General features: G+C 35.6%; 1 protein-coding gene and 1 non-coding gene across 2 annotated transcripts; one reads left to right on the top strand and one right to left on the bottom strand.

The window, feature by feature from the left end:
* Positions 1-9,735: 9,735 nt before the first annotated feature.
* LOC133787284 (small nucleolar RNA R71) lies at positions 9,736-9,842 on the top strand. The gene has a single exon (XR_009872314.1). It is a non-coding gene; the product is annotated as a small nucleolar RNA R71 (small nucleolar RNA).
* Positions 9,843-16,447: 6,605 nt separating this feature from the next.
* Positions 16,448-18,796, bottom strand: LOC133784961 (uncharacterized). The gene is made up of 2 exons (XM_062224225.1): positions 16,972-18,796; positions 16,448-16,875 (listed from the first exon to the last, which is right to left on the bottom strand). Exons 1-2 carry the CDS (start codon positions 18,794-18,796, stop codon positions 16,448-16,450), a joined length of 2,253 nt encoding a protein of 750 aa, XP_062080209.1.
* Between the last annotated feature and the right edge of the window lie 5,912 nt (positions 18,797-24,708).

The raw sequence follows: 24,708 nt of genomic DNA, 5'->3' as shown, positions 1-24,708 counted from the left end.
GTCTTCTATTCAGATGCAGGACCCCATAATCATTTATTTGTAGTTATTTGCATGCATGATGGAAGCTATTATTGCTAGGCATGCACATTATGATTCGATGACATGTTATTACTGTTCATGAGCATGTTGAGTTTTCTTGCTGGGCTTCGGCTCACGGGTGCTATGTGGCGCAGGTAAAGGCAAAAGAAAGCTGGACCATCCTTAAGTTGGAGAGCTTAGGTGACGACGTGTACATATGCGGCTGCTCGACCGCCACGGCCGAGGGTTGAAAGAGGAACTAGGGTTAAACCCTATTTTGCCGCTTAGATCGGCCTGTTGTAAATATTTTCTTGTAATCGACCTTTAAATTATATTTTTGGGATCCCAATGTATACAGTAAACGTTCTAATGAAACGTTACATCTTAACCAAACATTTTAATCCCTAAACCGCTAATCATACTTAGTTACATGATTTTGGCCAAATGGCTTGATTAGCAAGTTTAGCACTGTTTAGAAGGCACACCGTAACGGTCCCTGAAGTTTAGGGCGTTACAGCTGCCATGTGGCAGCATGGGGGAGCAGATGTTGGCTTGGGCTTTGGCTGTTTGGGCTTAATTTTGGACCATTCCATCTTCAAAAATGTCATTTTCTTCATGATTTCTTCAATTTTAATTCTTTCTTTCTTCTTTCTTCTTTCTTCTTTCTTCTTTCTTCTTTCTTTTTCTTTGTGTCAAAATACATTTTATTTCTTGAAAATTAAACACAAATTAAATTAAAATTAATATTTTCAAATATAAAATATATGACAATAAATCCATGAAAATATTAATTAAAACTTAATTAATTTTACACTTTAAGACTAATAAAATGATATTTTTGAGCACTAATCACAACCCCCAACCAGCTTATTGCTAGTCTCTAGCAATTCAAGCGAAATAAGAAATGTCAACATGATCTATTTCAGGTCAAAAATGATAAAAGAACTTAAGTATTAACACAAAATGTTAGTAACTAGTCAACAAGAGTTATCAAAATTACTTCGAATAAATCTAGAGTTCTGAGTGTGTGCATCAAACTTGAACCTTCTTACCGCAAACCATAGCACATAAAGCCTTCGAAATTAGGCCAAGTAAAAGTCTAAACTCAATTAACCTCTCATGTAATTGAAAATATTTAATGTTTAAGGATTTCAGCCATGGAGTTGGAAAAGAAGTAAGCACTCATCAAATGAGTATATATTTAGGACAAACTCTTAAATAATTATTGAAACGAAGATAGGAAATAAACCATTTGGACAACCACCATAAAGAGTACCACATAACCAGTTTTTCGGGATTTTAAGTTAAATCGACAATCTTTATACTTATTCTAAGAGCCATAAAATAAAACATGAAATTAATAAACACACTTTTTTTTCTTGGACACAAGAGACAACATAATTGAAAATGATAGAAATATTGCTCTTGTGTCTTTCTCCTTTTTTTCTATTTTTTCTTTCTTTTTGTTCATGAACAACATAATAAAAGGCTCTCTAATAAGATTTTTCTATAGAAAATATTATCCCTAAATATCATCCATTCATACCACAATACCTTGTCCAAATAATTATAACCATTTCTAAGAATCAATAAAAATTTAAAAGTTGTTTTCTCAAGTCTCACTTCTCACACAAAAGAATGAATTACTTAAACATGGAAAATTTCTAAGCAAATATGTACTAGCAACCATCTTACCACAACATTTGGCATGTGCATTAGGTAACTCTAGAGAAAATCTTAGTAATACAGGTAACAAAATTTGACTCAAAAGTAACATTTTGCAAAAATAAATAAATAATTTTTAAAAAATTTGATCGTGAAAATATTAATATGAAAAAAATCAACATGAACGTGCATGAATATGCTCCCCACCCCCAACCAAAATCTGACAGTGTCCTCAATGTCTCAAAAGATAATAAATGTAAAAGAGCAGGGAAAGAGAACATCTGATAGCGAGCGTCGAGTGAAAGAGCGATTATTGATTCTCTAAAACATGAAAAACTGAAAACACAAAATGATAACAAATAAAATAAAACGACAAAAGGGAAATGAATAGAAAACAAACCTATGTACAAACAATTTGGAACACTACTCAGATTTGGTAAACTGATTCCACGAGAGTGACTTCTTTAGGCTGGGTAACCCTCTCTATGTAGTGTTTCAGTTGTTGGCCATTTACTTTGAATTCTCTCCCATCAGTTGGGTCTATGACCTCAACAGCACCATTGGGAAAGACGGTTTTCACAATATATGGGCCAGTCCACCTTGATCTCAGCTTGCCAGGGTGGATATGCAAACGAGAGTCATAAAGATGCACTCGTTGGTTTGGCTCAAATTCTTTTCTTAGGATTTGCTTGTCATGGGCTGCTTTCATTTTAGCCTTGTAGATCCTAGAGTTTTCATAAGCATCGTTTCTTAATTCTTCAATTTCTGACAACTGAAGCTTACGATTGAGTCCTGCCGCCTTGAGATCAAAATTTAGGCTTTTAACTGCCCAATAAGCTTTGTGTTCCAGCTCAACAGGAAGGTGGCAGGCTTTACCATAGACTATCCTATAAGGAGACATACCAAGTTGAGTTTTGTAAGCAGTGTGGTATTCCCAGAGAGCATGGAGAAGTCGTGAGGACCAATCTTTGCGGTCAGGACTAACTGTCTTTTCTAAAATTTGCTTAATTTCTCGGTTAGCTAACTCCGCTTGGGCATTTGTCTGTGGGTGATAAGGCAATGCAATCTTATGAATTACACCATTTTTTTGCATTAAAGTCTCGAAAGAATAGTTGCAAAAATGGGTGCGTTGATCACTTATGATAGCGCGAGGTGTGTTAAACCTAGATAACACATTTTCCTTTAAGAATTTCACAATAGTTGTGTTATCATTATTTCGACAAGGCACAGCTTCCACCCATTTTGAGACATAGTCTATGGCGAGGAGAATGTAAAGGTAGCCAGAAGAAGGTGGAAATGATCCCATAAAGTCCATCCCCCAACAATCGAATATTTCTATTACAAGAATTGGGTTTAATGGCATCATATATTTCCGGGACAGGGCACCTAATTTCTGGCACCTTTCACATGATCGGCAAAAGTTGTTAGTGTCTTTGAACAAAGTGGGCCAATAAAGACCACACTGTAAGATTTTTGTAGCAGTCTTTTTCATAGAAAAATGACCACCACAAGCTTCATTATGACAAAATTTCAGAACACTAAAAATTTCATCATCTGGAATGCAACGTCTCATAATTTGGTCGGGGCAATACTTGAAAAGATATGGGTCGTCCCAATAGAAGTTACGAACCTCGACCAAAAATTTACGTTTATCTTGTGCACTCCATGCAATTGGAAGTTCGCCAGTCACTAAGTAATCAACGATATGAGCGTACCATGGCAACTTAGTGACTACGAAGAGATGTTCATCAGGGAAGTCATCTTGAATGCTGGGCCATCAGCGAAATCGGAAAATTTAAGATGAGATAAGTGGTCCACTAACACGTTTTCAACTCCTTTCTTGTCTTTTATGGTCAGATCAAATTCCTGTAACAGAAGGATCCACCTAATTAAACGCGCCTTAGCATCCTTTTTGGAAAGGAGGTATTTTAAGGCGGAATGGTCTGTAAAGACTGTGATAGGTGAACCAATCAGGTAGGAACGAAACTTGTCAAGTGCGAATACTATAGCAAGTAACTCTTTTTCAGTGGTAGAATAGTTCATGTGAGCACTGTTAAGAGTTCTACTTGCGTAATAAACAACGAAGGGCTTCCCTTCCCTTCTTTGACCTAAGACGGCCCCTATAGCATAATTGCTAGCATCACACATGACTTCGAACAGTAAGTTCCAATATGGTGGCTGAATGATAGGGGCGGAAGTGAGTTTTGCAACGAGTGTTCAGAAAGATTCCTCACACTCAGGTGTCCAACTAAACATGACATCTTTTGCTATGAGGTTTGACAAAGGGTGAGCAATTATCAAAAAAATTTGTATGAACCTCCTATAGAATCCTACATGCCCAAGAAAAGATCGAATGTCTTTAACAGTCTTAGGGGTGGGTAGCTTTGATATGAGTTCAATCTTTGATTGATCAACCTCAATTCCTCATTCTGACACGACATGCCCCAAGACAATGTCTGATGGCACCATGAAATGACACTTTTCCCAGTTGAGTACCAAGCCTTTCTCTTTGCAACGTTTAAGCACAGACTCTAAATTGAGAAGGCTTGATTCAAAGGAATCTCCAAAGACTGTCAAATCATCCATGAATACTTCCATACATCTCTCGATCATATCACTAAATATGCTCATCATGCATCGCTGGAAAGTGGCTAGAGCATTGCACAGACCAAATGGAATGCATCGAAAGGAAAAAGTACCAAAAGGACAAGTGAATGTGGTCTTATCCTGATCTTCTAAGGCAATATCGATTTGGTAATACCCTGAATAACCATCGAGAAAACTATAGAAAGGATGACCTGCCACACGTTCCAATATTTGATCGATGAATGGAAGTGGAAAATGGTCTTTGCGGGTAGCTGCATTTAATTTTCTATAATCAATGCACATGCGCCACCCAGTTGTGACCTTGGTAGGAACAAGTTCCCCATTTTCATTTTGTACCACTGTTACCCCGGATTTCTTGGGAACAACCTGAGTTGGGCTGACCCATTTACTGTCAGCAACAGGATAGATTATGCCAGAATCAATAAGTTTCAAGACTTCAGTCTTAACTACTTCCTTCATCGTTGGGCTCAATCTTCTTTAAGGGTCACGTCGTGGTATAGCCCCTTCTTCCAATTGAATGTGATGGGAGAAAATTAAAGGACTAATACCAATGATGTCAGTTATCGTCCATCCTAATGCATCTCTTTGTTCTTGCAACACATTGATGAGTTGGTGCTCTTGTGTGGCATTGATCTTGGAGGTTATTATGACAGGAAAAGTGTTGTCAGCTCCCAGGAAAACATGCTTAAGACCCTCAGGAATTTGTGCCAACTTTGGTTGAGGAGCTTGTTCAATAGATGGTTTTGGTGTTTCTCAATGTTGAGGGAGTTCCTCAAAGATTGGATTCCAAAACATGGTTCTTCTAGCCTGTGAGTGTTTGACGATTTCAGGGTTGATTGAAGACTCATCGGGCTCAGAACTTTCTGAAATTTGGAAGAGGTGATTAAAATGATTAGATGTGTATTTCGATTCGACCTCTTCCGAAATAAGTGTATCGATCAGATAGGATTGGAAACACTCATCGTTGTCAGGTGGTTGTTTGCCGATGTGGAAAACATTCACTTCTGGAGTCATGTTCCTGAAAGAGATTTTCATGAGACCATTCCTACAGTTAATGAGTGCATTAGCTATTGCGAGGAAAGGTCTACCGAGAATGATGAGAATTTAGGACTATATACTTACTTCGGATTGTGTAACGCCCTAAACTCCAAGGACCGTTACAGTGTGCCTTATAAACAGTGCTAAACTCGTTAATCGAGTCATTTGGCCAAAATCGTGTAACTAAGTATGATTAGCGGTTTAGGGATTTACAAATTCCGGTTAAGATATAACGTTTCACTTGAACGTTTACTGTATATATTGGGATCCCACAAAGATAATTTAAAGGTTTATTACAACAAAAATTTTACAACCGGCCGATCTAAGCGGCAAAACAGGGTTTAATCCTAGTTCTTCTCCTTCAAACCTCGGCCGTGGCAGTCGAGCAGCTGCATATGTACACATCGTCACCTAAGCTCTCCAACTCAAGGATGGTCCAACTTTCTTTTGCCTTTACCTGCACCACATAGCACCCGTGAGCCGAAGCCCAGCAAGAAAACTCAATATGCTCATGAACAGTCATATCATGATATCAAACCATATCTGGCATGCCTAGCAAACATAGCTCTATTCAAGCATGCAAATAAATTCAGATAATGCTGGGGAATCGAGGATAAGAAATCTTTCCCTCCTGATTGGATGAATATCAAGTAAATCCTAATCAGATGAGTGATTTAACACTTGAGGTTCTGGTAAACCATATTGAGTGACCGACAAGCAAGTCACTACGGGGCTCAGTACCCAAAGCCATGAAAATGATGATCAGAATGATCATACAAAGCTTATAGCTCTAAATAGATGAGTGAATATCACTTTGAGATTCTGTTAACCATACTGAGTGACTGACAAGCAAGTCACTATGGGGCTTGGTGCCCATAGCCATGTAACGAAACCGTTACCTAGGCTTTCCTACAATGGCTCTAATCAGATGAGTGACTGATGGGTAGTCACTAACTTAAATAGTTGAGTGACTGATGGGTAGTCACTAGCTTAAATAGATGAGTGACTGATGGGTAAGTCACTAGCTTAAACAGATGAGAGACTGATGGGTAAGTCACTAGCTTAAATAGATGAGTGACTGATGGGTAAGTCACTAGCTTAAATAAATGAGAGACTGATGGGTAAGTCTCTAACTTAAACAGATGAGAGACTGATGGGTAAGTCTCCAACTTAACAGATGAGTGACTGATGGGTAAGTCACACAAGCACTTTTAATTTTCATCGAACTTGAGGTCGGTCCGGCATTAATGCTCTTGTTGAGTCATCTAATGCAGAATGTCGATTAGATATAATCTTTTATCGGCCCTACGTTCATGGCGCTTATGCCGTTACTGGCTCCCAGGTCGGTAACACACGACCAATGCCAAATCTGAGTGATCAGGGCCATGCACAAGTAAGCAATGCTACCAAACATATATCATATGTCTAATATCCAAATACAGGGCATTCAGCATGCTTACTTAACAATTACTAGCACAATTAAGATCATGCATACACATAGAGGCTCAAGCTCTGAACAATCTCATATTCAATATTCATGGAATGCCCTAATCACATGTTTTTCGTGCATCACATGCATCATATTTAAACATCCAACATGCATCAAGAATAACCATGCATGTCACATATGGGGTGCAGTTCTCTTACCTTTGGTCCAAGAACAGGTTACCAATAAACGAGCCACAAGCACAATCCTGATTCCAAGCCTCTAGTGATAACCTAGTCACAACCATAAATGGTGATCCAATGAGTTCAAGTTCTAAAACCAATCCCGGAACCAAGACCTAGCCTCCGAGACATCAAACGCCACCAATCCAGGTAGTAGGAATGATCCCGAGGCCTAAGGTTTGAGTTCCCATGACTAAAAACCCACTTTGGTCACTTTTCCTCTTTTAAGCCGCGGCCCCAACCATTAGAGACACAGCCCCACTCAAGTCAGGCCCAAAAACTCTTCTCTGACAACGATTAGAGCCTCAGCTCTATCCAATAGAGCCGCAGCTCAAATAGCCCATCATCACAAAACCACCAGCTTCTTCAAGCTTGAGCCGCAGCGCCCAAGAATAGAGTCGCGGCTCAACCTCGAACCCAGCCAAAGAAACTCCATTTCTTCATCTAAAAACCTTTCAAAAACATATCCAAACATCTCCAAACTCAAAAATCAAAGTTACCAAACATCCCCATGATCCAAAACCAACAAAACCCAAGTCTCAAATCACCCAAAAACACATCAAAACACAAAATCCAATTCAAGCTTAAAAACTTTAAAAACTTAAAACTTGAATTACCTCCGATTGAGTTGTTTCCAACTAAATCCTCCAGCTAATAAGCTTCCAATCTTCCCTAGGATTGCTATGCCTCGATCCTCGCTTGAATCCGAGTCCTAGAACTCAAGTTACCTTCGAAAATGCGATCAAGAGACGAAAATGGAACTTTTAGGGAGAGAGGACGTACATAACGTTCTTTTATTCTTTTAAAAGGTTACTTCAAGCTTAAGTAGCCTCAACCAAATCCTAATGCTCGGAGTCCCGAAAACACTCCCGGGGACAAAATAGTCAAAACCTCCTGAATTTCCCCCTGATCTTACTAACTCTCAATTTATCACCAAATATTAATTCCCATTACCCAATAACCCGGTAATGCTCTAAATACTCCTTGACTCACTCCGAGTCAAGAATAAATCCTGTTGTGACTTTCCCACTAGCTTACCTCCTAGGATCGTCTTGTGCTGAGTAACCCTAGCATAACCAAACAATAATTAAGCACCACACACACATCACATATATGCCAAATATGCCCGAAATGGCCAAAATATGAAAATCACCCAATTACTCATAAATGAGTTCACATGCATATTTAATACACCTAAACATGCATATTATCATTTAATAACATAATAAAGCAATTATGGCCCTCCCGGCCTCCTAATCAAGGTCTTAAACCTTATTAGGAAATTTGGGGCATTACAGATTGAGTGTCCAAGATGAGAAAATCAACAGGGTAATAGAATTTTTCAATTTGAATTAGAACGTCTTCTACCCGAGGTTTCTTAACTGATCGATCGGCCAATTGTAGCACCACAGATGTGGGCTTGAGTTCTCCTAGACCTAATTGCAAGTATATTGAATATGGCATGAGATTTACACTTGCTCCTAAGTCTAGAAGGGCTTGACCAAATTCCTGCTCCCCAATTTGACATGAGATGGTGGGACAACTACGATCTTGTACTTAGGCAATGTCTTGCAGTCAATTACCGCGCTAGCTTGTTCCGCTAAGAATGCAGTTTTCTTGACATGGTGCTTTCTTTTAACAGTGCACAAATCCTTGATAACCTTGGCATAAGTCGGAACTTGTTTGATCACATGCAACAATGGCAAGTTGATCTTCACTTGTGGTAAAAGGTCTAGGATTTCACCATGATTTTCCAGTACATTTCCAGTGGATTTCAAAGCTTAAGGAAAGGGTGCCTTTACTGGAATGCTTATTGGCACATCATTATCTGGAGCGGGCATTAACATACTCGTCGTCTTAGTTAACCGTGAAACCGTACTTTGACCACTTCAAGTAGAGATGGCATTAACCTCTTTGAAATTTGTATCTGCAGAGGAGGAGGTTTGTGCCATGTGTTGCCCTTTTTGATGGATTAGAGGTTGAGTGGGAAGTCTACCATGCTCTTGAATTTCCAAAGTAGTGTTTAGCTTTGTCATTTGGACTTTCATGTCTTTCATTTCCTCTATCCTTTGTGTGAAACAAGATTTGAGCTCTTGAGTTGAGGCTATTTGAGTTTATGCAAGTATTTGCAAAGTATTCTCAAGAGAATTACTTGACTGCATGTTATTTTGAGGAGCAATGTATGCTTTTGACGGTTGTTGTTGCTCAGACCTCCATTGGCTCCCAAATGCTTGGTTTGAATCCTTCCAGCTGAAATTTGGATGGTTGCGCCAACCAGGATTGTAAGTGTTTGAGAAAGGGTTATAAGGCTTCTTGTAATCCCCTAAAGCATTGCAGTGTTCCTCATTTCCTCCTCTTAACTCACCAAGAGCTGGGAACTCTTGCGGTTGATGTTCCGTCCCTCCACATATGAAGCATGGATCTCGTGTCTCTACCTTTGCAGCCATATGGATTCCTCTACCTTCTTGAGATTTGAAAGCCTCGAATTGTTGTCTCAATGATTCAATTTGGCTTTTGACGTTGTCATCTTCCTTTAATTGGTATATTCCAGTTGATTGCGGCTTGTCCATAGGAGTCGGTCCATTCCATGTGTAGGACTTTTCAGCAAGATCGTCGAGGTACTCGAAAGCCTCATCGGGATCTTTTTGAAGGAATTCGCCATTGCACATCATTTGTACAAATTATCTTTGTCCGGTTGTGAGACCGTCATAGAAATAGCTGATCAGACGCCATCTTTTGTATCCATGATGTGGGCATTGATTTATCAAATCTCTAAACCTCTCCCAGACCTGATGGAAAGTTTCATGGTCTTTCTGGATGAAGGTAGAGATTTTCCTCTTAAGGCTGCTAGTCTTATGGGGTGGGAAATATTTGGAAAAGAATGCTTTTGTCATTTCGTCCCATGTTCTGATAGATCTAGGCCTTAAGTAATACAACCAACTTTTTGCTTTGTCTTTGAGCGAGAAAGGAAAGAATTTCAATCTCACAATGTTGGTGACATCAGCTCGGTTGTTGAATGTAGCCACCACCTCTTCGAATTCCCGTATATGCACGTATGGACTCTCATTTTCCAACCCATGGAAGGTTGGTAAGAGGTTAATCATGCCGAGTTTGAAATCAAAATTTGGCATATTGTTGGGATACATTATGCATGATGGTGTGGCTGTACACGTAGGATGTAAATATTCCTGTAGCGTTATTGGTTGGACTTCATCTTGATGAGCCATCGTGGATGGTTCAGGAAGTCTCGGTGAATTGGGAGTGTTTGAACGAATGGAAGAAAACGACGAACTAAGAGAGTTTTCTAAAATTTCTACTTGTTGTCTCACAAATCTCCCTAGTGCGTCTCAGTTTTGTGGCATAAATATTTTTTTATTTTGTAAGTATTGTAAGCGCAAGTGTGTAATAATGTAATAAGTATACACCAAAAATGTTCCCAGACCAATTAGGAAGGCTGCAAGGTACCACTTTAGGCCCAAGAGCTTTTCTAGAACTCCCCGAGGTTCTTAGAAAAGGTTAGAGGGTAACACTAACACAGACCTTATCTAAGAACCAATTTTTCTAAGATAGAACAAGTTTGGTTTTTACTAATTTCCAAAATTACACAAATGTTCTCAATACTTTGTTTTTTTTTTTTTAATTTTATGCTTTTTTTTTCAGCAAAAACCTAAATCTAGAAAATAAAATTCTAAACCTAAAAATAAATAAAAAAATGAATAAATAAAAAATAAAATAAAAATTACTAAGGAAAAATAAAATAAAAGAGAGATTAAAAAATTATACTAGTTTTTTTAAATAGAAAAAATAATAAATTACTATGCAAACCTTTAATTGTAGAATTACCTCCCCAGCAACGGCGCCAAAAATTGATATCGCCCAATAACTCCTAAGCGGTCGCAGTAGTAATCAGGCTATGTCGTATCCACAGAGAGGTAAAATACAAGTAAAAAGAAAGACTAGTAAATCAGAAATAATAAACTTTGAAAAAGAATATAAACATTAAATAAACAAAATCGATGAATTAAAATCAGAAGGAAAATATGGAAGGCATAAGTTTCATTCATGCAAACATATATTTATATATATATATATTAATAAAATTGATTCATTATACTCAGCTATAATTCTACACCATTAATTATAGTTGGAAAATATATATAATAAAGCTCACCTTAAAATATGTTCTTTAATTAAATTATACTAACTTCTAATTTTAAAAATCTATCATATTATATACCTTAGAGCGACAAAATACCAATGGCAGAATGCAGTAAAAAGCATATAATATAACAAATATCCTAAATTAAATTAAAAGCCTAAATTACATAAGAAGAGCATGACTAGACTTATGTAAAAGATACTAATAAATTTAGAATAAAAATTAGAAGAAAATAAATTTAATTGTAACAAATATATAGAAATGAAGAACAAAATAAAGAATCAATATATTAAAAATATAATGTGAAACATGAACTTCACCCTAATCTTTCCACAAGAGAATTTAGCCTAAAATAGGCATTGTTTTCACTCAAAGTAATGTAAAAGAAATGAAAGAAAAATAAGAACAAAAATGATTTTCTCTCTCACTATACTCTCCACACTTAATTCCACTATCTGATCATTTTTTCCCTACATTTGGTCCTCTATTTATAGTGAAAATTAGACCCAAAATGTGTATACACGTGCATTAGGAAGTGGAGAAAGTGGCTTCAAAATCTGATGGAAAAAGGGACAAGTGGGACACGTGTCGGCCTCGGATTGGCTAAGGAAAAATGATGCTGGTGGAGTGGGAGATAGCAGGTGACGTGGCACCTTTTCGTTGGCTCGGCAGGGATGCGTGGCAGGTGTGGCGTCAGGTGGGCAGCTAATGGGACAACGTGGGCAGGCGCGTCAGGTGCGTCAGGCGCGCGTCAGGTGGGCAATGGCATCAGGCGGCTTGACTGGAGGCGACAGGCGGCTCGGCTGGAGGCGGCGACGTGGCTCGACTGGGCGAATGGCAAGCTACCATGTGGCAAGGTGGGGGAACAGATGTTGGCTTGGGCTTTGGCTGTTTGGGCTTAATTTTGGGCCATTCCTTCTTCAAAAATATCATTTTCTTCATGATTTCTTCAATTTTAATTCTTTCTTTCTTCTTTCTTTTTCTTTGTGTCAAAATACATTTTATTTCCTGAAAATTAAACACAAATTAAATTAAAATTAATATTTTCAAATATAAAATATATGACAATAAATCCATGAAAATATTAATTAATACTTAATTAATTTTACACTTTAAGACTAATAAAATGATATTTTTGAGTACTAATCACTAACAAATGGATAATAATTGTAACGACCCAAAATCGCTAATAAGGTTTAAGGGCCTTGATTAGTCTGCCGGGAGGGCATAAAAGGGATTAGAGTGAATATTGTTGACTTAAATGTGTGAATATGTGACTGATGATGATCATATGATAATTAAGATATTATGTGATAATATGAAATATTTATGTGATGTATGTGAGAACCACATTATTATGTGGCCAGGTTCATAGAGCGCAACTCGAGACGATCCTAGGGCCAGATAGCGGGGAAAGTCACAACGGGACTTAAGATATGACTTTGGACAAGTCAGGGGTATTTTAGGTATCGGGTAGTGATTTAGACTATTGGGTCATGAAAATAAATTTATGGAGATATATTTGAGGTTAGGATGTCTAGGAGGGAATATTGAGGGATTTTATCGTTTTGGCCTCGGGGACAGTTTCGGCACCCCGAGCCTTAGGATTAGCTTAACAAGTAAGACAAGGGTTAGGAAGCCTTTAGGGAAAAATAAAATGACCTAAATTCTACTTAGCTAGTTACTCTCACTCTTACTCTTAAGAAAAACAAAGGGAACTAACTGGAAGCACTCAGGGAAATTGGGGATTGGAGCTGAAGAATTGCTGGAAGTTTAGTGAGATTCAGGAGTAAATCTTGAGGCTTAGCTCAGTGAATACACCAGGACTGAATCAAGACTAAGGTAAGAGTTTAATCCATCTGTTTTTCTGAAATTCAACCTTAAGTTTCAACTAGATTATTTAGGGTATTGTTCAATTGATGATTAGGGTGGAATTGAGCAGGGGAAATCCTTGGAATCAGCTGAGTTTTGGCTAAGGGAGGAGTTCAATCAAGGAGGTAAGCTTTGTTTCATGAATTGATGATTTGAGTTTGAGTTTTGATTGGTTATAACAGGGTGTTTGTGTTCTTAGAGTCTCAAGGATTGGAGGTGAATCTTCTATGATTTATTGAGCTGAATTTTCTGTTGAAATTGTGTAGCATGAGTTGGGGATATGTTGGGTGTTGAAGTAGGAAGCTTAGGGGTGGTTTTGGTTGAGGTTTTGGGCTTTAAAATGATGGGTTTTCTGGGCACGAAGGGAAGGGCCGCGGCTCTGTTCTAGAGCGCTGCGGCCCTAGAATGAAAAAAAGCCAAGGAGGCTCGGCCATGGGAGGGCGCTGCGGCGCCCAAAGCAAGGGTCGCGGCGCGTGTTTTGTTTAAGATGTCATTGGTTCTGTTTTGAGGCTAGGGACGCGACTAAGCTTCAAGGGCCGCAGCCCTTGGTTGCACACATGAGCTTTTGAGGGTTTTAGGCACGGGAAAGTGGTCTAGTGTGCTCAGGATTGATTTCACCACCGTGCTTGGTGGAATTTGGAGTCTCGGGAGTTAGTTTTGTAACCAGAAACCTATATTCGAGTATTAATGGAACCCTATACTTTGGTTGTGACTAGGTGATAAAGGCTTAGGCTCGGGAACGAATCGTGCTTGAGGGGCGTTGCTCATAATTCAATAACCGTACAATTAAAGGTAAGAAAACTACACCCTTGAATATTTGAACGGGACTAAGGGCTCCCTAATATAAATGATTGAAAGAATGGTATTATGCCATGTAAATTATAACCAACGGCCTAAGCGAGCCACAGTTAACTTGTGCAATTAGCACTGCTCGGACACTGGTATCCGAGGATAGCTTGTTATGCACTGAGCTCGGTTTAAGCGGGCCGGAGTTAGTGAGTTAAACAGAGGGTGCGGCCTAAGGTGTCGGCCCTAGTTTTTGTGTAAATTGAATGTTGTATTTGGCTATATATGAGATTGTTGAATATCCAAGTGTGGTTGAAGTTGCTTGTACCTTGAAATATGCCTATATGTTATGGATTTGATAACTGAGCATGCTTATTAGAATGTCTGTTTGAGATTGCCATATATATGTTGTGTACGTTGTTTTCTTACTGGGCCTCGGCTCACGGGTGCTGCGTGGTGCAGGTAAAGGCAAGGGCAAGATCAATCAGTCTTGATTGGAGAGCTCTGCAGGGTGAATGTACATGGCAAGCCACTCAGCCGCCACGGTTGAGGAGGTTATAGGGACAAGAAGACCAGAACCTTGTATTTTGCCTTAGTGTGGCTAATGTATACTTTTAACTGTTGAGTTTTGTAAACCATCTTTTAAACACTGATCTTTTGGGGATCTCTTCTGTAAACTGTTTATGATTTATAAAGTATATCTATTGAGACCAAAATGTCTTTTAACCCTAGAACACCTAAACTAATGACACGTTTTCAAATTAATGACTTGATTAGCAAGTCTTGCACTTTATAAGTACACAGTGTAGCAGTCCTGGCTATCCAGGGCGTTACAATAATTCAATTTAATTTATTCATTAATATATTAAAAATATTAAATAATTAATTCTTGATTTAAACTAAGAGACATCATATGGTATATTTTTACACCCTACGATGTCTCCGAGGGGGAGACGTTGAATGTATTTAAAGGCTACCTAATCATTGTAGGATCGCATAAGATGACTCCTAGAACAACATCTCCCACTATAGGAGACATTAAATGTCTACAATGTCTTCTACATGTAGTCATAAAACTCATATTATTTTGTAGTGTGGGAGCGTACATATGAAAAATTTCCTAGTTTATATATAAATGAGTATTCTAGTATAATATTATTATGAATTAATTATAATTATTAAAAACTATAATTCTATTTCATTTTTAATATTTGGATTAATTGACAAATATTCCAATATGATCAACATTAAATTAATAATAAATAACATTTTGGCCCCTGAATTTTTGGTACTACCAGATTGTGCCCCCTAAAATATATGATCGGTTAAAATTTCTCTTGAACTATTGATATTATCAAATCGTGCCCCCTGTTATGATTTGTATTTTCCCCCACTTTGACAACTACCAAATTGTGCCCCATTTAATTATAAAAATTTTAAAATCTATTTTTCTAATTGATTCTTAAGAAAAATTTTAAAAATCAATGAAAGACTAAAATTATTTAAAATCCATTTTAAATACATTTAAGTTTAAAAATATTTTTTAAAAGAAAAACTAAATTATTAAAAATAAAAATAAAAATAAAAAACATATTCCCTTCTTCTTTATTCTTTTTTAATATATTTTCTAATTACTTTCTATTCTTTCATTTTTCCTAATTTTTTTTAATTAATTATGTTTTATATATTTCTTTTAAAATGAGTACGTTTTAAATTATAATATTTTATATATCTTTAATTTTTAAAATAATTTTAAGGGGCAAAAATGAAAGAATAGAAAGTAATTAGAAAAATTAATTAAAAAAGAATAAAGAAGAAGAAGGGAATATAACTTTTTTAATTGTAATAATTTAGCTTTTCTTTTAAAAAATAAATTTATACTTTTATTGAATTTTTTTTAATAATTTTTTAAGAACTAATAGAAAAAATAGATTTTTAAATTTTTATAATGAAATAGGGCACAATTTAGTAGTTATCAAAGTTCAGGGGGCAAAACTGTTAATTATTTTATGCAAATCATAACAGGAGGCACGATCTGATAGTATCAATAGTTCAGGAGGAAATTTTAACAAACCGTATATTTTAGGGGGCACAATCTGGTAGTGTCAAAAGTTCAGGGAGCAAAAATGTTATTTAGTATTAATTTAATTATTCAATTTCATATATTGAGTTACCCAATATTGCATATCATATTGATTGTCAAATATTCTGACATCAATTGTGGTAGAGAGCTTAATGGAATGTCTCACCCATAGAAATATTAGGTTTTGGTCTCCCAAGCTCACTGTTGAGATTCATTAATTCATTTATAAACATCATCAAATAGAGCAAGTGAGAGCTTGGAAGATCTATACCCAACTAATTATTTTCCTTTTATTTTTACATATCTAAAGATCAATTGAATAGGGAGGAATTGCATCAATGACCAGAGCTACATATTATCGATCCCTCCTTAATATTTTAATATGTACAATCTGCATACAAATAGGATTGTTCATACGGTTATAGTTTTCTTACATTTGGTATTAGTAGCCTCGTTAGATACCTCTCTCTTGATATGGAGCATTTTTTTTTCCATAATTCCTAGATGCTCTCTTTATTTTTATTTTTTTTGCCAATAAAGATGAATTTGTATTAATCAAGTAAATCGTTCAACAATACAACATTCAACTCAAAAGGGATATCACTCCCTAAAACAACACGATCAGAAATAATGCTAGTAGACCTTGCTAGAGAATGGGCTACAGCATTTGCAGATCGTTTTACAAATTTAATGGACATTTCATGATGAATGAGATCAAGCAACAACTGTCTACATTCATGAACAATTCTACCGAAATAGGATAGAAGCACAGTGGGGCTTCGAATAGCTTGTATTGACACCAATGAATCTGATTCCACTTCAACTTTGTGCCAATTCTTGTCTTTTATCCAGCTAAGGGCTTCTCTTATCCCTATTGCCTCTGCAAATTCAGGTTCAACTAATCCCCCAATACAGCTTGCCCTGGCTTCCAGCAGACCCCCTTCTTGATTCCGAGCAACAAGAGCAAAAGAGAATCGGTCTGGACCAACAAAGATAGCTGCATCTGTATTTATTTTAGTTATACCTGGGTTAGGAGGCTTCCACTTGACTGCACCGTCTGAAATCTAGGTAAAACCGAGCGAAAGATCAAAAGAACGGTCTTGGGCGTTCTTCCATTGCTCCAAGGTAACACGGGCAAGAGTCACAATGTCAGGGGCCTCTGCACCCTTTTGATTCCAAATGAGCTCATTTCTTGATTTCCATAACGCCCAACAAAGCATGGGTATATGCAGGAGATTTTCGGCGTGGGTATTCTCCAGAATCTTAGCTAATTGGACAACAAACACACCTGGGTCATCTGGGTCGATTTGAACGCCAAGGATATTCCAGCAAACTTGCGAGAATGAGCAAGAGAGAAGAACATGAGGGATCGACTCAGGGCATGTGTTACAGAACGGGCAGAGATCACTCACTGGTACTCCTTTTAGTTGGAGATTGCATTTTGTGGGAAGACAATCGGTTGAGGCCTGCCATAAAAAGGTTTTGACTTTGGGGGGGATGCTCAGCTTCCACAATTTCTTCCAGTATACCGAAGCTTCTTGATCCACCTCTGTGCGCTCCCTCTGTTGAGTCAATAAATGAGCACTTTTTACTGTGTAATGCCCAAGCCTATCCATCTTCCAGTACCATGTATCAGCTTCATTTGCATGTATTGGGATATTCCTGATTATACTAATATCCCTGTCAATAAGAAGATCTTGAAGTAAATCCTCATCCCATTCGCATTGGTCAACCTTCATTAGCTGGACAGCCTTTTTATTGACTAGTACTGTAGAAGTGGTGTGGATATATGGGTCTGAATTAGGGAGCCAAGGAACCTCGAGGATGTTGATTGACTTACCATCCCCAATTCGAACCGCTGCCCCTTGCCGAATGAGCTCTTGAGATGCCATTATGCTTCTCCAAATATAACTTGGGCTGCCGCCTATCTTGGCTGAAAGGAAAGAGTCTTGAGGATAATATCTGGCTTTATACAATCTGCTAACCAGTGACTGAGGATGTTTCGAGAGACGCCAACCTTGTTTCCCAAGAAAGGAAAGATTGAAATTATGTAAGGAGCAAAAACCAAGGCCACCCGATTCTTTGGGTTTGCTAAGCCTACTCCAACTTTGCCAATGAATGCCTTTAGATTTCTTGGATGAGGAGGACCACCAATATTTATTCATTAAGCGCTCAATGTCCCTGCTTGTATCCAAAGGGAGAAGAAATACACTCATAGCATAGTTAGGGAGAGCTTGAGCCACAGTCTTCAATAAGATCTCCTTACCTGCTTTTGATAAAAATTTACTCTCCCAACTTTGGATTCGATGACGTATTCGATCCTTGAGATAGCCTAGGATCACCGACTTATTGCGTCCCAATATATTAGGTAACCCCAAATAGGTACTATTATCGTCAGCCTCATGAATGGACATATCACCACATATTGTATCTCTGACCTGGGGCAATGTATTCCTACTGAAGAAAATAGAAGACTTATCATAATTTATTTTCTGCCCAGAAGCCCTCTCAAAGATGCCCAGAAGCTGCAAAACTTGGTGTGCCTCCATATTTGAAGCTTTACAAAAAATGTAGCTATCATCTGCAAAGAACATATGAGATACCTTAGGAGCACCCCTAGCAACCTGAATGCCATTAAGGAGACTCCTGTCCTCATAATCCTGTAACAGAGCTGAAAAGCCCTCTGTACAAATAATAAATAAATATGAGGATAAAGGATCACCCTGGCGCAACCCTCTCTCCGGAATAATATGACCAAACACTTTACCAGCATGAGTAATCTGATACTTGGCAGAAGTGATACAGACCATGAACAATCTCACCAGTTTTTCATCAAATCCCATCTTACGAAGCACCGCCTGTAAATAGTCCCACTCCACACGATCGTATGCTTTGCTCATATCTAATTTGAGGGCCATGTACCCCTGTTTACCTGTGGAGATGCTCTCTTTATTTTGTTTTGGCAAAAAATAGTATTTTGTTGCATGTTTTTTTATTAGAAATGATTCAGCTTAATATTTCTAATATTTGTGCAATTTTTTTTTTTTATGATGGCCTATGAATTCGTATAAACCATATATATTTTAGTTTCCATTTCCTCAAAATTTGTTTTTCAAATTTAAGTTATTTTTTAAATCAAAATGATTTTAGAAACCATTTAGTTATAGATTTCTAATATATGTGAGAAATTAAAAATTGACAAAACAAATTTTAAGATTTGAGTGTTCTTGGAAAATATATATACATATTCTTCAATTGGGCTTGTTATACATTGAATTCGATTATATACATTTTTAAAAACTTTCTTATGGAAATTTTTGCTTCATGTTTGAATCGTTTTTATTACATATTGTTATTTGTTTGTCAATTTCTAATGTTTATGAGCACTAAAAACTAAGAAATTCCAAGTTAAATAACTAAATCTATTTTTGCATTTTGGTTGTGGATTTAAAATATAATAAGTCGAATTTTAAGTTGCTTTTGGTGCAAAATAACATTTGAAATCCTTAAGAAATGGATTTTCTAACCTTTTTGGACGAAAAAAGTCAACTATAGGCCCCCGGATGAGCACTTTCAGTGCGGGATCATGTTCATGGGTTTGTGGCTCTGCAACCGGGAAAAATGACACGGATGTAGGTTGAAGATGACTTTATTTTGCAAAAATACCATTTTCCTGATAGTTTTGAAAAGTACCATTGTTTTTGCAAAAATACCATTTTTACTACTTCATCTTAGAAAAATCATTTTTAGATATTCTTACCCAGATTTTCAGATATATTTAAATCTAACTTTGGAAAAAAATTCATAATTTAATTCTTAGGCATTTTTTTTATTTTATGCCTATTTTAGTTTTGCTTATGTTATTTATGAATATTTAAAATAAATATATACAATATTTGGATGAATTAAATTGTGTGAAATACTCTAATTATGCTCATATTTAGTTTGTATGAATTAAATTTGTTTTTCCTTAATTTAAATTGTGCAAACATATTTGATTTGGTATATTTATGACATGATATTTATTTATTATACATGCAATTAAATAATTGAGCTAATTGGAAAATGTAATTATATTTAATATTTTACAATTAAGTATGATACAATTATTTTATTAAGTTACCAAATATTGTATGAATAATTTATTGTCTTTATTAGCATGTAATTACTAATAAATTATGTAAATTAATTATATGGATTCATTGCATTTATTATTTCCATACATATAAATGTCGCTAATTGTGCTAATTTTGGATGATTATTTTAGTTATTGTTCACACAAAATTTATTTTTGGTACAATTAATTGTGAGATATTATATGTATAATTTTATATTTTTAATTGCATGATATATTCCTATTACTTCTTAATTGAGCAGATTTTGATGGAGAGAAAAACTTCGAGAAAAACTTCACTAGAATTTTTCTTTCCATTTCATCCCATGTAGTAATGGAGTCTGGTGGTAGAGATTGCAACCAACTCCTTGCTCTATCTCTAATAGAGAAAGGAAAGAGACGCAATCTAATGGCAGCATTAGAAACACCATTCACCTTCATTGTAGCACAAACCTCGAGGAAAATTGCTAGATGAATATTAGGATATTCAGTAGTACCCCCAAATTGATTCTATTGCACCATATTTACCAATGCCGACTTCAACTCAAAATTATTAGCAGGAATAGTGGGATTAGCAAATCCACTGAGGCTCTCATTAAAAACGGGCATACAAAAGTCACGAAATGCCATTTGTTGTTATGGTGGTGGATTTGCTTGGACATTAGCTCCACCATCATTAGCACCAGCATTGTTGTCTACTTGAATGTTATTCTCCATTGCAAATAACCTTCGTCTTGCCCTAATCTTTATGAGTGTACCTTCAATTTCAGGATCAAAAGGTTCAATTAAAGTAGAGCTTCTAACTCTTCGCATAAACTGTGTACAATTCTAGAGCAACGATGAAGTTAGGAACAAATAAAAATGAAATCTAATATAAAACAAAAACTTGTAGAAATAGTATTAGCAAAAATTAAAAAATTTCATTCCCCGGCAATGGCCCCAAAAAATTGATACATATTTTATTAACCGCAAGCGTACGATGCTATTGTATTATATTTTTAATTGAAAAAAGGATGTCGAACTTACATTGTTTGATTTATTAATTTTGTTAATTACTAAACTTTTAAGCCTTTAATTTTAATTAGAGAAATAAAAATAGGAATGTTTAATAAAATAAATAAAATAATAAAATAAGAACGATGAACGAATTGAAAGTCATGGAATGTAAACCTAGAATATTGATTTTCTTATTTCAAATTACGAATCTTAGTTTATCAACTATCACAATCTATTTCCCCTAATTTGTAATTTCAAGAACCCTAATTTAAATTATCTACCTTTCCCAAGTGTAAATGAAGTCATTCTTAATTAATAAACAAGATATCTCTATTCAATATTAATTAAACAAGAATTCATTAAGCAATATGGTTCTTTTAATGAAACTCATAGACACCATGAAAGCTCTCAATCTCACATTTTTCCTATGTCATGCAATTCTAGGTCCAATCTAAGATTAACTATCTCAAGTGTAAAATCATAAATCTCAATTCAATTCAATGGTGATCAATCATTCAAAACATAACATTAAACAAAAGAATGCACGACCAAATTAGAGAAACTTCATGGGAATAATATCAAAACCTTAATTCAATAACCTAAAATAGTTCCATCAATACTCTAGAAAATATGTTTAGTTCATGATCACAAACATTAAGTCAATAGCATTCATGTTCATAACTAATTAAACTAAAAATAAAAGTAAGAGGAAAAAACTAGATTAGATGTTCAATTTGACTTGAATTCGTCTTCTCCTTGTTCTCCAAATGTATTATCTGCGTCCAAAACATTCCAAAAGTCTCTTTAATGAAACCTTGAGCTTATATTTATAGCCCACAAGAAATTACCTTCAAAATTGCATTTAAAATTGATTAAAAATTTAAATTTAAGCGCAAGGCGCAATGGCGCCTGAAGCTCTGACTCGAGGCTCGCAAAATGTAACTGGCAGCAGTCTACGTGCATTGGCGCCTCCAATTCTAGTAGACTTGATTTTTTTCAGCTCGTTTCACTCATCGATTTTGACACTGCTTAGTAAAACATTCATAATTTTGCATCCAAACTCCACATGCAACAGTTTAAAAAGCTATGGAAATCTGAGAATAAGATCTACAACTTCCATTTCTAAGAGGTTTCCATAATATAAATGAATAATGGTCAAAATTCGGCTTGAAGTTCCAAGTTGGCCACAAAATCATCAATTAAGTTCATTCTTGCAGACTTTAACATAACACGTCAAATCCACATAAAATCTTGAAATAAGCACACCAAATCAAGATAAAAAAGACATAAATAAGTGTATAAAATAGGCACTCATCAACTATATTGAGTGTAATGCAAAAAATTAGTTAGGTTTCCTCAAATTATGATCTTTCTCTCTCCTTATTATTGATCTTGTTAATTGTCTTAAAGAATCATTGTGTCTTTTGCTTAATGTAAATTTGTATTATTTTCCTAGATAGGGATGAAAATGGGGCAAGGAGTGCTCCCATTTACTCGTCCCCTCTCTATTAACTATTTTAATTCACATTTGTCGCCCCATCCTCACATATGCCTCGCTGGAGGCGGGCGAAAAATCCATGTGAGGACCCATTTATTTAAAAAATAAAAATAAAAAAAGTGAATTACGCAAAAATTATATGTATTATGTTAATAATTCAAAATACCAAATATTGTTTAAAATAAAAATAAAAATCTTTAAAATGTTACTAATATGTTATAAAACACATAAAGAGATATATATATAAAATAAAAAAAAATTGCAAAAAAAATTAACAGGGCCTCGTTGGAGGGAGCGAGAGTGTCATCCTCATTCCTGTCCCGTTTAACATTATGAAATAAGAAGTTGTTCTCATTCCCACCCTCATTTAGGTGGGGAATCCATGCCCCATTGAGTATGGGTTCCTGCCGGGATAATTTATATTCCTATTCCTAGAAAGGCAAATATAGTAGCTTATTCTAATGCCAAATGTCCATTAATTAGGTGATAATAATAGGGAATGGAATGGTGTTAATTTATTACCGATTAAGATCCTTGACCTTGCACTAGATGATTTATTTTAATGAAGGATATCTTTTTTTTTTAAATAATATATATATTAATAATAAATATATTATCGTTAATTGTTTCCAAAGAACTCTACTATTTGATATATATATAAGAATTTTTTTTTATAGGGGTTTTACTTTAAGTTTTACTGGTAGGGTTCTCAGTATTTACAACTCGTGAATAGTTTTCGGCGCGATTTTTTTTTATGACCGTGTATATTGTAGCTGTTTAGAGCATCCTGCAAATTTTCAGAAAATTCTGAATAGTTTAGAGTACCGAAAACTAGGTTCAAACATGTTCTTGCACGCATGACTAATTTTTTTTATGCGCGTGGAAAACAACATGTTTGAACCTAGTTTTCAGTACTGTAAACTATTCGGAATTTTTTGAAAATTTGCAGGATGCTCTAAATAGCTACAATATACACGGTCATAAAAAAAAGTCGCGCCGAAAACTGTTCACGGATCAAGAAACACTGAGAGCCCTATCGATAGGGCTTAAAGTGAAGTCCTGTAGAAAAATTGTCCAATATATATAATAATATTTAAATAGGTATTTTTCTCTTGGGATGAGTATTCCATATCATCCAGAGGTTAAGCCATATCCATGCATTATATATCTTATAGAAGTAAAATGGGATTAGAATTTGTTTGATGTCGTATTATGATCATTTTCAGAATTTTTAATGTGCGATATAGATTGTTCTGTGTTTATTCTCATTACTATGGTCATATATTCTTATTATTGCGGCTTCTTATTTGTCTTTTTGTCATCGCTGGTGTTATGCTCCATCTTTGAATGAGAACTGCTAATTGGACATTGGCTCTATGATGTGATATCAATATTATTTTATAGTGGAATGAAACTCTATAGAATTTTTCTAATTTAAAAACATGAATGAATATAAATATAATAGATAAAAAAATCGTACAGAAAATTGATTATAACGAATATACAAATTAAAAAATTAGTGGGATCGATACCTCTCTTTTTTGTCTCCACAAAAAAAGTCATCCTAAATAAGCATTTAGCTTTTAGCACATCTACAAAACTTTTATATTATTTAGTTTATTATTATTATTAAAAAATAATTGTTTGAATAATTTTTGCTTTTATTTTTGTATTTTTTAAAGATAAATAAAAATTCTATTCAATAGTAATATTAAGGATATATATATAGGAGATTTCTCTTGTGCGGGCTTCAATTTCAACCGTACCATAGGACTGTTTTGTGACCCATCTCCTTTTGACACATTGTTATTTTGTCTTGGTGTTTCGTGAGGAGCCGTGTAGGATAGTATTTACCAAATTAGTAATTAATAATCAATTTGACTATTTCAAAAAATTAGTCAGATTTTTTGGGATATGCATTAATGATGAGTACAATTGGTGAGGCCAATTTTTTAATGGATTAAAGATGTGAGATTTTTTTGGAAGGTTGGAAGACGTTTCTTTCGGGCTTAAGGAAAAAATAGAAGGGAGGAGGAAGAATGGTGGGATGAAGTTCTGCAACTATATTCAGAAATATATATATATACATATACATATAAAATCACTGTTGGAGTCACTGTTGGAGCAAACTATTGAAGCTTTTGGCCAGAACAACCTCCAGCAAAGCTAATGTCTTCATTTCGTAAAGTATTTTGTTCCACCCC

The sequence above is a fragment of the Humulus lupulus genome, chromosome 6, assembly GCF_963169125.1.
Source record: "Humulus lupulus chromosome 6, drHumLupu1.1, whole genome shotgun sequence".
Taxonomy (NCBI): domain Eukaryota; kingdom Viridiplantae; phylum Streptophyta; class Magnoliopsida; order Rosales; family Cannabaceae; genus Humulus; species Humulus lupulus.
The sequence above is the reverse complement of the archived record's forward strand: the minus strand, read 5'-3'. Positions and strand labels throughout refer to the sequence as shown.

Excerpts from the sequence above, each read along its gene's own strand:
- LOC133784961 (XM_062224225.1), bottom strand. The coding sequence starts at position 18,796 with ATGAGCAAAGCATACGATCGTGTGGAGTGGGACTATTTACAGGCGGTG. Across the intron at positions 16,876-16,971 it reads TTCTTTTGATCTTTCGCTCG|ACCGATTCTCTTTTGCTCTT; the intron begins GTTTTACCTAGA and ends TTGTTGGTCCAG.